We start from the raw sequence: 14,396 nt of genomic DNA on the forward strand, positions 1-14,396 counted from the left end.
GGTACAACAGCTTCTCACATCCCAATCTTTGCCACAGGCAGAGACTATTCAGGCTGATAGACTTGAAGCGGTGGTTGCTTATGGAGCTGATGCCTTTTATGATCTATTAAGGGTTCTCGCTCGATCCATGGTGGCAGCGGTGTCCGCTCGCCGTCTTTTGTGGCTACGCAACTGGGTGGCAGATGCTTCGTCCAAGACGCACCTGAGTTCCCTTCCTTTCAAGGGTAGGTGCCTGTTTGGGGAAGATTTAGATCAGATCATCAAATCTCTTAATGAGAATGCGGTGCACAAGCTACCAGAAGATCGTCCACGTTCTTCTAGATTCTTTTATTCCTCCAGGAACAGGTACCGGAATCAACGGAGGTCGCGTCCTACCAGACAGCAGGCACCTCAGGCGCCTTCTACACAATCACACACCTGGAACCGGTCCTTTCGTGGACGCCGCCACGGTAAGGATACTCAAGGGGCAGGTGCCTCCTCAAAAGCTTCACAATGATGCCAGAGGGACCCTCGAGGAGATCCCCTACCTGGGGGGTCGCCTTACTCTCTTCTACAAAGAGTGGGTCCAAATTACGTCGGATCAATGGGTGCTGGACATCTTAAGACAAGGCTACGTATTAGATTTTGTACACGAACCCCGAAACCGTTTTCTGTTTTCTCCTTGCGGTTCCCGCCTCAAACAATTAGCAGTTCGGCAGACTCTCGATCGTCTGCTACAGCTAGGGGCGATAGTCCCGGTAGCGGCCTCCGAACTGGGAAGAGGACATTATTCGGTCTACTTCGTGGTTCCCAAGAAGGAGGGCACTTTTCGACCTATCTTGGATCTCAAGACGGTCAACAAGTGTCTCGGAGTTCCTTGTTTTCGTATGGAAATGCTCCGGTCAGTGTTAGCAGCTGTGCATCCAGGAGAATTTTTGGCCTCTTTAGACCTTACGGAAGCATACCTTCACATCCCGATCCATCCCCATCATCAGCGCTTCTTACGCTTCAAGATTTTGGGACAACATTTTCAGTTTCGTGCTCTCCCCTTTGGCCTGGCGACGGCTCCGCGAGTCTTCACCAAGATCATGGTGGTAATAGCGGCGGCACTCCGCAGCGAGGGTATCCTAGTGCATACTTATCTAGACGACTGGCTCATTCGAGCGAAGTCGAGAGCGCAGGGCTACCGTGCAGTCGACAGAGTGGTACAGCTTCTTCAATCCCTGGGTTGGATCGTCAATTTCTCAAAGAGCAAACTGATACCGTCCCAATCGCTGGATTTTCTGGGAGCACACTTCGACACCAACCGGGCCAAGGTGTTTCTGCACCCGGACAGAGCTCGGGCTCTACGCGCTCAAGTAACCAGTTTTATGGCTCTCGTCGCTCCCACAGCATGGGACTATCTTCAGGTGCTGGGAACCATGACTTCAACCATCGATTTGGTACCGTGGGCCTTTGCCCATCTCCGACCTCTCCAGAGATCCCTACTTTCACGATGGAACCCAGTGTCAAGAGATTTTCAGGCAGTGCTGCCCATTCCGGGTGTTGTCTTGAGCAGCCTACAGTGGTGGCTGGACCCTCAACAATTGGCTCAGGGAGTGTCTCTGCAGAACCCGGATTGGGTGGTCGTCACCACGGATGCCAGCCTCTCCGGCTGGGGAGCGGTTTGTCAAGACAGGTCTCTCCAAGGCCGATGGACGGTAGATCAATCCACCTGGCCCATCAATCGGCTGGAGACCAGGGCATTCCGTCTAGCGCTGCAGGGGTTCTACCCACTGGTGCGCAGTCGAGCGGTTCGGATTCTTTCGGACAATGCGACCACAGTGGCGTACATCAATCGCCAGGGGGGCACCAGGAGCCATCTGGTCTCGTTGGAAACCGACGAGTTGATGACATGGGCGAAGCTACACTTACAGCGTCTAGCGGCTTCGCACATAGCGGGCGTGGACAACGTTCAGGCGGATTTTCTCAGTCGACAACACCTGGATCCTGGAGAGTGGGAACTCTCGGTGGACGCAATGCGAAGGATAGTACAGCGTTGGGGGAGACCCCATGTGGATCTAATGGCAACCGCGACAAATACAAAGGCCGCCCGGTTCTTCAGCCGCAGGCGAGAGCGCGGCGCGGAAGGAGTTGACGCGCTGGTTCTTCCCTGGCCTCGACACTGTCTCCTGTATGTTTTTCCTCCGTGGCCTCTAGTGGGCAAGGTTATCCGACGGATAGAGATGCATCACGGTCCGGTGATTCTAGTTGCACCAGAGTGGCCTTGTCGACCATGGTTTGCAGATCTCCTCAATCTGGCAGTGGAGGGCCCTCTTCGTCTCAGTCATCTGCCACGTCTTCTTCGCCAAGGACCAATATTTTTCAAGGAGGCAGATCGCTTCTGTCTTGCGGCTTGGCTTTTGAGAGGCGTCAATTGAGACTGCACGGATATCCAGAATCTGTCATCTCGACGCTCCTGAAAGCTAGGAAGACATCCACGTCGGTTACTTATGTCAGAGTATGGAAGGTTTTTGAGGAATGGTGCGAGTCAAAATCGATTCTACCAACGCAGGCCTCGGTGACGCATGTGCTTTCCTTCCTACAGGCTGGTCTGGATTTGGGCCTTGCCTATAATTCTCTTCGTGTGCAGGTGGCGGCGTTGGGAACCTTCCTACATAGTAACGACAGCGGGCTCCTGGCCTCACATCCGGATATCCTACGTTTTCTAAAGGGGGTAAAACACTTGAAGCCTCCAATTAGACCACCTTGTCCTTCTTGGAATCTCAATTTGGTACTCCGGGCTCTATCTGCACCGCCTTTTGAGCCTCTGAGTTCGGCCACACTCAAGGATGTCACCCTTAAGACCATCTTCCTGGTGGCAATCAGCTCAGCATGTCGAATCTCTGAACTTCAAGCTCTATCATGTCGGGAGCCATACCTTCGTTTCACGCCAGGGGGAGTTTCCCTGCGGACAGTTCCATCTTTTCTGCCAAAGGTGGTCTCGGCTTTCCATCTCAACCAATCTATAGAGCTTCCGTCATTTGTATCCTCTGATTCGTCTGACCTCCGTCGGCTGGATGTTCGACGTTCCTTGATACATTATTTGGAGGTCACCAATGATTTTCGACTCTCCGACCATTTGTTTGTACTTTGGTCAGGGCCCAGGAAGGGTTACATGGCATCCAAACAATCAATCGCTCGCTGGCTGAAGGGAGCGATAATAGCTGCGTACATTGGAGTGGGTAAGTCTCCACCTTTAGCTGTTAAGGCGCATTCTCTCCGCGCTCAGGCGACGTCGTGGGCGGGAAGTTCTGCAGTTTCTTCTCAGGAAATCTGTAGGGCGGCCACATGGAAGTCGCTCCACACTTTCGCAAGACATTATCGTCTAGACGTCCACGCGCTGTCTCACGGTCAGCTTGGAGACAGGGTCATACGGGCAGGGCTGTCCGGGACCCACCCATGATGGGGAAGCTTTGGTACATCCCACCGTCTGGAATGATCCTGGTACGTACAGGGGAAAAGAAAATTATTCCTTACCTGCTAATTTTCGTTCCTGTAGTACCATGGATCATTCCAGACCCCTCCCTTACTTGGGGGTTCTTTGTGGGCCATCCCTGCTTTCCTGTCTTCACAATATTTTCACTCTGTATCTCTAGTTATTGCGAGCTGTGTCATTGTACACAGTACTGTTTGCAAGTTCTCAGTTACTGTTTTTTGAGTACAAGTTAGTTGCTGTCGTTTTTCAGCTGTTATTTTCTCTATATTTTGAGATTAATTGATCCCTCTGGTTCTGTCTCTTCTCGTCTTGGCTTTGCTAGTCCAGTTACTGAGGATTGAGGCGAGGGAGGCGTGCCTATATAGCTCCTCCCCTGAGAGTTTTTGGTTCTGACTCCATCTGCTGGACAGGGGACATAACCCACCGTCTGGAATGATCCATGGTACTACAGGAACGAAAATTAGCAGGTAAGGAATAATTTTCTTATATACATACCTTCATGTATAAGTTAGGATTGTTTGCATGCAAGTTATATTTTTTCATATGTTAAATACATGTGCGTAAGATAAAATAGGTAAAGAAAGCATGTGCTTTCAATGCATTGCAGATATTTGCACATACTGAAACATGCAAACTTACTTTGGGGCATGGATATACAAGTATTTTATAATCTGCATAGTCCATATATGTGCAGATTATAAAATACTATAGTAGATAATCTGCTTGCCCATATATGCTTTTATATGGAAGCATGCGGTGATCCTTTAAATTTATCCTTTTCATGAGGAGTGCTCTTTGTGAAACATGGAACAAGTTGACAGATAAAGGCCCTAAGGCCTATCCAGTCTTCCCAGTTCTATTTCTTCTCTCTCTTACTGCAAACCTTAATTGAGCCTTCACATTTCAATTCTCTTCCCGACTCCCAGAGGTCCCTTGTACTTGTCCCACACAGTATCTTGATATTCTGACACTTTTTATCTCCAGTACCTTCAGTGAAACTGTTAAATGGATCTACCACCCTTTTCATGAACAAAAAAATTCAGATCTGCCTTGCCATCTGTTTTCCATGCTCTTTTCTCCCACTGTGTGGTTCGCAGATTTCTCACCAAACATTTTAAATACAGTCACTGAAAGTCTCCTAGCGGCAGTGTACTTGACTGTTCTTACTAGGAAGAGTTACAAGACTGGATGGTGATATGAACGTAACAGGTCATATGTCAACTACTTCATCTAATATTCCTTTTTCTTTAGTTGATGTAATTTGTTGATTTCAGTGAGCAGAAAACGTGCCAAAATAAAATAAAGAGCAGTGTTGTATTTCATTTTGTTCTCAATAATGAATATAACTTGTATTTATTGTAAAGTCTCTGTGTGAGATATTCATCCCTAAAATACTTTAAATTTTTATATCTGTAAATGTTTGTTTTTTTTTGTTTTCTCCCTAGTATCGACTGTGCAGGTATTCTGAAACTCCGCAATTCTGATATAGAACTTCGTAAAGGTGAGACAGACATTGGCAGAAAGAATACTCGTGTCCGTCTTGTGTTTCGTGTGCACATCCCTCAACCTAATGGGAAAGTCCTATCCCTGCAGACTTCTTCTATTCCTGTTGAATGTTGTAAGTTTATTTTACATTTTTTGTTGTAGATTTTGTTAAACACCTTGACTTGTGCAATTCTGTTCTAAGAACGTAAGATTTAATGCTCTGTTTAGTTTCAAGATATAATTATTTTGGCTACTCAAATCATATATCACACAACTATCAACTCAAAACCATACAAAGTGACATATATTTTCTTTATTACATAGAAGAAATATTACAACAATCTTTAAATATTTAAATACAACATATTTAAATACAACATATTTAAAGATTGTTGTAATATTTCTTCTATGTAATAAAGAAAATATGTCACTTTGTATGGTTTTGAGCTGTTTAGTTTCAAAGCAGCATTTTTACATAGATTTCACAACATATCAAACAAAGGGGGTCATTTTCTAATGGGATCACACGTGAAAAGGGACTTTTTGCACGCGATTCTCAAAGGCCTCCGATTTTAGGAAATCCAGGCCCAAAGATGGCTGTTACCTGAATAGTTGTATGTATTTTTAGTGAATACCTCCGGTTCTAGTATTTTAGGGGTTTTTTTTGCTTATGTTTTTCACCTGAGCAATTGTGCCAGACCACCTTTCTCAGTTGTACTAATTTCTTCTCTTTATATCTTTGAATTTAATATGGTTAAGAGGAAAGAAAAGATAAAATCCCCTTTGACTGGGAAATGCCAGATGGCCATGCTCCCTTTCCATGTGAAGATTGGGTTGCTGGATTCACAGTGCAAGGAGACAGAGTCTTGGTGCTTCTTAGCTTCTATTCCCATTGTTCACGTGGCCTCTAGTCCTGAGATTTTTCAGCCTTCAAAGTAGCTGTTTTTCCCATACTCTTTTCACTTTTAATAGAGCTTATCCCAGGACAAGCAGGATGATAGTCCTCACATATGGGTGACGTCACTGGACGGAGCCCTATCATGGAAAACTTTCTGTCAAAGTTTCTAGAAACTTTTGACTGGCCCACTGAGCAGGCCCAGCATGCAATGATCCATCGAGCCACAGGGGTCTCCAGTCTTCGTTTTTCTGCACTGCAATTAGCATCGCGGTGAAGGAGCCCTGTGTGAGTTTTCTCACATAACTTTCTCAGAGAAAAATTTAAAATTTCTCAATTCATCCCCTTCATAGGGGTCTCCCTGTCTCCAGTGGCCGGTAAGTACTTGTTTTTTCCCGGTCGATTAAGTTTAAACAGATTTTTCTGTCAGAAGGTCGTTGACGGCTGTCCGGCCTTTGTAATGGCAACGGGTTTTTAAAAATGCCCGAACTGCCCTCTCACTATGTCCATCACTGACCCGCATGTCGAGTGTGTGCTGTGCTTGGGCGAATCTCATAACGTTTCCACCTGTCCACAATGCGCCGAGATGACGGCCAAGGGCAGGCAAGCCCATCAAGAGAACATGGATCATCTCTTCCATATTTAACTAATACCATCGACGTCGACAAGGACTCTGTTGTCTCCGGCTGGAGTGGCCAAAATGTTAGTCGTCCAAAAACATCGCCCTAACGGCTCCGGTGACCAATTATTACACTCCATCTCGGTCATCTATAAAATCTACTCGGGGCTTGAGAAAAAAGGCACCGAATATCGGGAGAAGCATCGTTGTCGACACCCGATGTTGCATCGATTCTGGGAACTCCGTTGATGCTAGTAGAGCTATCGCTGAAAAGGTCTCGAGTGGAAGAGCCATCGATACCCTCGATGCCTCTCACTCCAAGGCGATCCCCCACCAGTAATGGTGCCGGGTACCGAGCCACCACAGGGACCTGTGGAAGAGCCGGTTCTGCCTTCTCTGCCACCCCCTATAACTGCTGTGACCTCACCCGCTTTACAGAAGGAACTGGACAGTTTTATCCACCAGGCAGTCAGACGATCTCCGAGACCTTCAACCATCGGGGCCGATGCCTGCACCGACGCCATCTCAGCCACCAATGCCAGCACCAATACCACTGCCGATGCTGGCGCCGGACCTTTCAGTCTTCACACCAATGCTCTCAAAGCTCGATGCCCTCATCTGTGCTCTCCTGATGTAACCCTTACCAACGGCACCGAAAATACCGATTCCCATTAGTGAAGATGACTCCTCCGGGGCTTCTCCAATGCCCAAACCCGTACCAGGGCTGTCTGGAATTTCTCGGCTGAAAACTCTGGTGTCTCCATCGATGCAATTTTTTCCTCCATCGATGCCACTGCAGAAGCCATCGATGCCTATCTTCATACCCCACTCTACTCCTCCACGACGTCCTTCATCAGACACCTGGGATGACAGAGACACTGATACTTCATCGGAAGATATACTGTCTGAACCATCCCCACCTGAAGAAAGAAGGAAGTCACCGCCAGAGGACCTCTCCTTTTCAAATTTTGTAAAAGAGATGGCTGATACCATTCCTTTCCAGCTAGTGGCAGAAGAGGACACGAGGCAAAAGACCCTGGAGGTTTTGCAATTTGTTGATCCTCCTAAAGAAGTTTCAGCAATACTGGTCCATGAAGTCCTGGTTGACCTACAACATAAGCTGTGGGAGCATCCCAGTTCAATCCCACCAGTGAACAAAAGGATGGATGCCACCTACCTAGTACAACTTATACCAGGTTACCAAAAGGACCAACTCCCACACTAATCGGTGGTGGTAGAATCAGCCCAAAAGAAGTCAGAGGATCTGCCAACACTCTTCTACACCTCCTGGCAAGGAACAAAAATTCTTGGATACTCTTGGCAGGAAAGTCTTCCAAGGTTCAATGCTTGTCTCCAGGATTGTGTCATATCAATTATATATGACTCAATATCAACGCAATATATGGAAGCAGATGCAACAACTGTCTGAGTCCTTACCTCAACAATATCAAGACTCAGTTAACAACATTATATACAAAGGTCTAGTAGCAGGCAAGCATGAGGTCCATGCAGCCTATGACAGTTTTGAAACCTCATCCAGGATGGCTGCAACGGGAATTAGTGCCCGTAGGTGGGCCTGGCTGAAGGCCCGACCCACCTACGGGCACTGAAGGCCTTGCACATAGGCCTACCCTTCCAACAACCAGGTTCAGGAAAAGTTGGCAGATCTGCCTTGTGCTGATGACAACCTTTTTGGGGGTAAGGTTCAAGATGCAGTGGCGCAGCTAAAAGAACATTCTGAAACTCTGCGCCAACTCTCCACTGTTCCAACAGAAATGCCCTCTTCTGCACGTAGAACAGTGAGAGAGGACAACAGGAAACCCTATTACAGACCACGAAGTTATTATCCACCAGCATGCCATGGTAGGGCATCCAGACCAGCACAGAGAAGTCAACCTAGGCAACCAAGAACTTCTAGGCCTCAGCCTCCGCCTCAGACAGGCCCAGCATCAGGATTTTGAAAACCTGCCAGAGGACAGCAGCCACTCCACCAACCCAATCCCAGATCTACCAGTGGGAGGTTGGGTCTGTCTCTTTCAACTCAATTGGTCAAAACATCACAACAGATCAATGGGTACTATCCATTATAACACAAGTTTACCAACTGTTTTCTCACAGTATCAAAGGACTCTCCACCAAAGTCTCTTTGGATGCACACAGATCACATCACTCTCCTGCAAACAGAATTATCCACCCTCCTGAGAGCCAGGGCCATAGAACCAGTTCCCCGACCTCAGAAGGGCAGGGGATTCTAATCCAGCTATTTCATCATTCCAAAGAAAACTGGAGGCCTACGTCCAATCTTGGACCTCCGAAATCTCAATAAATTTCTACGAAAAGAAAAATTCAGAATGGTTTCCTTAGGCATCATGCTTCCCCTTCTTCAAGCAGGAGATTGGCTCTGTTCTCTGGATCTGCAAGACGCTTACGCTCACATTCCAATATTCCTTCCTCATCGCAAGTTTCTGCTCTTCCTGGTGGGGCATCAGCATTTCCAATACCGGGTTCTGCCATTCGGACTTGCCTTACCACCCCGAGTATTCACAAAGTGCCTAGCTGTAGCAGTGGCCAATTTGCACAAGGAAAGTATACACAACTTTCCTTACCTGGACGACTGGCTCATCAAAAGCCATTCAAAACAAGGAACTCTCAACTCTCTCACAATCAATCTGCTCCACTCGTTGGGATTCCTAATCAATTACCAAAAATCCTACCTCATACCATCTCGCCTACTGCAGTTCATCGGAGCAGAGTTGAACACCACAATATCAAGAGCCTTCCTCCCAGAGGACTGCGCAGAGACACTCTCCACATTAGCAAAATCTCTGCACACAAAGAAACATGCAACAGCCCATCAGTTTCTAACTCTGCTCGGCCACATGGCCTCCACAGTCCATGTCACTCCTATGGCCAGATTAGCCATGAGAATAACCCAATGGACATTAAGATCAAAGTGGATACAAGCCATTCAATCACTGTCGTCTCCAATTCAAATAACTCACCAATTATTTATTTATTTGTTTGTTTGTTTAGAATTTTTATATACCGACATTCTTGAAAGAAGATATCAAATCATGTCGGTTTCCATTGAAACTGAACAATCGCAAGTGGCGTTACATTGAAACAAATCGTCAGATAACAGATAACATTATAAGTAGAACAAGTCTTATAAGTAGAACAAGTCTTATAAGTAGAAACAATCGCGGCAGTGACGTTACAATAAAACAAGTTGTCAGATAACAAATAACATTATAAATAGAACAAGTCTTTAAGAACAAAAACAAACCGATGGTGGATGTGAATGAGAACAGAAAGCAAATATAAATATAGATAGAGCATATAAATATGCTCTATCTATAATTATAATTATAATATTATTATATAATTATAATTATAATTTATAATTACGTTCATCTCTTCTCTGGTGGGTGAACACGAACAACTTGCGCACAGGCCTACCCTTCCAACAACCAGTTCCACAAGTAACTTTAACTACAGATGCATCCACCTTAGGTTGGGGAGCACACATAGGCAATCTCCACACTCAAGGTACTTGGACAAAACTCGAAGCAACATTTCAAATCAATTTCCTGGAGCTTCGAGCTATACGTTATGATCTATATGCATTCAAAGACTGCCTTTCACACAAGACTGTTCTTATACAGACAGACATGGTAGCCATGTGGTACCTGAACAAAAAGGAGGCACAGGATCATATCTCCTCTGCCAAGAAGCTGTACAGATTTGGGACTGGGCCCTGACACATTCCATGTTTCTCTGGGCCACTTATCTAGCAGGCATATATAACATAGTTGCAGATTGCCTCAGTCATCAGTTCCATCCCCACGAGTGGTCCCTGGATCCTTTGGTAACGACCAGAATATTCCAATGCTGGGGCCAACCAACCATAGACCTCTTTGCATCCGAACTGAATCGCAAAGTGGACAGATTCTGTTCCCTATACAAGCAGACCAACAAGTTCACCAGGGACACCTTTGCTCGCCCCTGGAATTCAGGCCTTCTATATGCATATCCCCCGATACCTCTGATAACCAAAACTCTAGTGAAGCTACAACAGGACAAAGGGGCAATGATACTCATAGCCCCATATTGTCCTCGACAAGTGTGGTTTCCCATACTTCTCGACCTCTCGATCAGAGAACCAATTCGCCTAGGCACAGCTCCCACTCTCATAACTCAGAATCAGGACAGGTTGCGCCATCCCAACCTACAATCCCTATCTCTAACAGCCTGGATGTTGAAAGTTTGATCCTGCAACCACTCAATCTTTCAGCTAATGTGTCTCAAGTGCTTGTGGCTTCACGTAAACCTTCCACACAAAAAACCTATCGTTCTAAGTGGAAAAGATTCACCACGTGGTTAGCACAGAAAAGTATTGACCCCTTTTCCTGCCCCACGTCATCTTTGTTAGACTATCTCTGGCACCTTTCAGACTCTGGTCTCCAGACTACGTCAGTAAGGGTACATTTAAGTGCTCTCAACTTACCATAATACAGTAGGGGATGCACCGATATCAGTGCAACCCCTTGTCAGTAGGTTTATGAGAGGTTTAATTAAGCTTAAACCCACGTTACGACCACCAGTCACAGAATGGGACCTTAATGTACTACATAAGAAAATGCCATACTGGGTCAGACCAAGGGTCCATCAAGCCCAGCATCCTGTTTCCAACAGTGGCCAATCCAGGCCATAAGAACCTGGCAAGTACCCAAAAACTAAGTCTATTCCATGTAACCATTGCTAATGGCAGTGGCTATTCTCTAAGTGAACTTAATAGCAGGTAATGGACTTCTCCTCCAAGAACTTATCCAATCCTTTTTTAAACACAGCTATACTAACTGCACGAACCACATTCTCTGGCAACAAATTCCAGAGTTTAATTGTGCGTTGAGTAAAAAAGAACTTTCTCCGATTAGTTTTAAATGTGCCCCATGCTAACTTCATGGAGTGCCCCCTAGTCTTTCTACTATCCGAAAGAGTAAATAACCGATTCACATCTACCCGTTCTAGACCTCTCATGATTTTAAACACCTCTATCATATCCCCCCCTCAGTCGTCTCTTCTCCAAGCTGAAAAGTCCTAACCTCTTTAGTCTTTCCTCATAGGGGAGTTGTTCCATTCCCCTTATCATTTTGGTAGCCCTTCTCTGTACCTTCTCCATCGCAATTATATCTTTTTTGAGATGCGGCAACCAGAATTGTACACAGTATTCAAGGTGCGGTCTCACCATGGAGCTATACAGAGGCATTATGACATTTTCCGTTTTATTCATCATTCCTTTTCTAATAATTCCCAACATTCTGTTTGCTTTTTTGACTGCCGCAGCACACTGCACCGACGATTTCAATGTGTTATCCACTATGACACCTAGATCTCTTTCTTGGGTTGTAGCACCTAATATGGAACCCAACATTGTGTAATTATAGCATGGGTTATTTTTCCCTATATGCATCACCTTGCACTTATCCACATTAAATTTCATCTGCCATTTGGATGCCCAATTTTCCAGTCTCACAAGGTCTTCCTGCAATTTATCACAATCTGCTTGTGATTTAACTACTCTGAACAATTTTGTGTCATCTGCAAATTTGATTATCTCACTCATCGTATTTCTTTCCAAATCATTTATAAATATATTGAACAGTAAGGGTCCCAATACAGATCCCTGAGGCACTCCACTGTCCACTCCCTTCCACTGAGAAAATTGCCCATTCAATCCTACTCTCTGTTTCCTGTCTTTTAGCCAGTTTGCAATCCACGAAAGGACATTGCCACCTATCCCATGACTTTTTACTTTTCCTAGAAGCCTCTCATGAGGAACTTTGTCAAACGCCTTCTGAAAATCCAAGTATACTATATCTACCGGTTCACCTTTATCCACATGTTTATTAACTCCTTCAAAAAAGTGAAGCAGGGGGAGAGAGCGGAAGAGAAGGAAGGAGGGACTCGCCCTCCCTTGAACCATCCGGTTGCTGAGGAGAGAACTAAGCAGGGGGAAGTGTTTGTTTTGCTTCGCCCTGCCCCAGCTTACCCGAGCAGGAATCGGTGCAGGCAAGCCAAAGACCTCCTGCGTGACGCAAGTGAGGACCCTTCCGTGCATAAGACCGGCGGAAGGGCGCTGCCAGAGTGGGGAGAGAGCGGAAGAGAAGGAAGGAGGGACTCGCCCTCCCTTGAACCATCCGGTTGCTGAGGAGAGAACTAAGCAGGGGGAAGTGTTTGTTTTGCTTCGCCCTGCCCCAGCTTACCCGAGCAGGAATCGGTGCAGGCAAGCCAAAGACCTCCTGCGTGACGCAAGTGAGGACCCTTCCGTGCATAAGACCGGCGGAAGGGCGGCGTCCCGCTGCCGCCGGCGCGTCGCCTAAGCCGCGCGCGCCGAAGAGGCGCGCGGCTTTGACCGGCTTCGACCGGAGAAGGCCGGAGGCCGGCCCAGTTCCCTTTAGATTCCAACTTTCAATGGGCAAGAAACGGAAGGCGAGGATCGTTTTAACCTCCTCACCAGTGCAATTACATCGTACAGGTCCCATGGACCAACATGTCGTGAGACTGTTGGAGACGCCACGAGGGGACAGTTCGGGAGGTTCTTCTTTAATCTCCCTTAGTCCTGGCGAAGGATACTCACCACCATCGCAGCCAAAAGTGAATTCATCTTCTGGAACATCTACGGAACTGGTAGGACCAGTACAGGGAGGTACAGATGCTAATACACATTCTGTACCCCTCCGGACTGAGAGTTTTATTTTTCCTAAAATTGAAACACAAATTGTTCCTCCAGTACATGTAGATACTAACATTAATCCGGTGATTCTCCCGGATAATGTTACTATGGCTGCCCTTGGTCGAATGATACTGAAACTTGACAATAATGTTATAAAGATGAACGAATCATTAGTAACAGCTATAAATGTTAATAAGGGCTTAATTGATGAGTTGGTAAAAAAGGTAGATAAGCATGACAAAGATAATAGTGACCCTGACAAACAAAACTCAGTTGATTCAGGACTCTGAAAATATTTTTATAAAGGATAGTATCACGATACATAAGGAAGTTGAATATGTTGAAAATTTATTGAGGTCCAAGAATATGAGAATTATAAATTTTCCTATCACTCGGCTTCTTTCTCCATGGGAGATGTTTAAAAATTTTTTGAAAGAGTCTTTACAATATCAAGATGAAGAAATTCCTAAGATCTCTAAGATTTACTATATAGAGAAAAAACTAACTAGAGGTATTGATACTCAAAATGTAAAAGGAGAAGTTGTACCCTCTCCGGGAATTTCGACCTTTTTAGAGGAGTCAATTGATATTATTGAAAGAAGAGCTACTCTTTTTATATCATTCATAGCAGAACAAGATAAGGAGAATTTGTTTAAAAAGTTTTTTAGATCAAAGGATTTATTATTTTGTGGATATAAAATGCAAATGTTTCCAGATGTGGCTAGAACCACACAAGCTAGAAGAAAATATTTCCTGTCACTGAAAGCACGTGTACTTGCAATTGGTGCAACTTTTTTCCTGAAATACCCTTGTGTATGCTGTATTAACTATAGAGGTAATAGGTTTGCATTTTTAGATCCCACACATTTAGAAACTTTCTTGGTTGATAAAAGTCAGGTAGCAGTATCAAATGAGAATGTCCAATAAGGAAAAAATACCTTCCTTTCTCTTCATAGAAGTTTTCTTTTACAAAATATAGTAGAGAATAATAATTTTTGTTGAATTTATGGATATGCAATTATTGAATATTTTGGTTATTTGTCTCCCCCAATTATGGTATATGTAACAACAGTGATAATAATGGAAATGTATGATTATTATAATGTTTTGTTTGGTGCTGTATTACATATTTTCCTTTATTCATGATGTAAATCATTAATGAAAATTCAATAAAGTTTAAATAAAAAAAAAAAGTGAAGCAGAT

At 45.1% G+C, this 14,396-nt stretch overlaps 1 protein-coding gene across 2 annotated transcripts in view; it reads left to right on the forward strand.

Annotated features, from left to right (window-relative positions):
* Positions 1-14,396, forward strand: part of NFATC3 (nuclear factor of activated T cells 3) — a 248,749-nt gene that overhangs the window by 138,667 nt on the left and 95,686 nt on the right. For both annotated transcript variants that reach the window (XM_029608593.1, XM_029608592.1), the window contains exon 5: positions 4,903-5,075. In XM_029608593.1, coding sequence (XP_029464453.1) covers positions 4,903-5,075 — 173 coding nt within the window. The remainder of the gene's footprint in view (positions 1-4,902; positions 5,076-14,396) is intronic.

Source organism: Rhinatrema bivittatum, chromosome 7 (assembly GCF_901001135.1).
Source record: "Rhinatrema bivittatum chromosome 7, aRhiBiv1.1, whole genome shotgun sequence".
NCBI lineage: Eukaryota > Metazoa > Chordata > Amphibia > Gymnophiona > Rhinatrematidae > Rhinatrema > Rhinatrema bivittatum.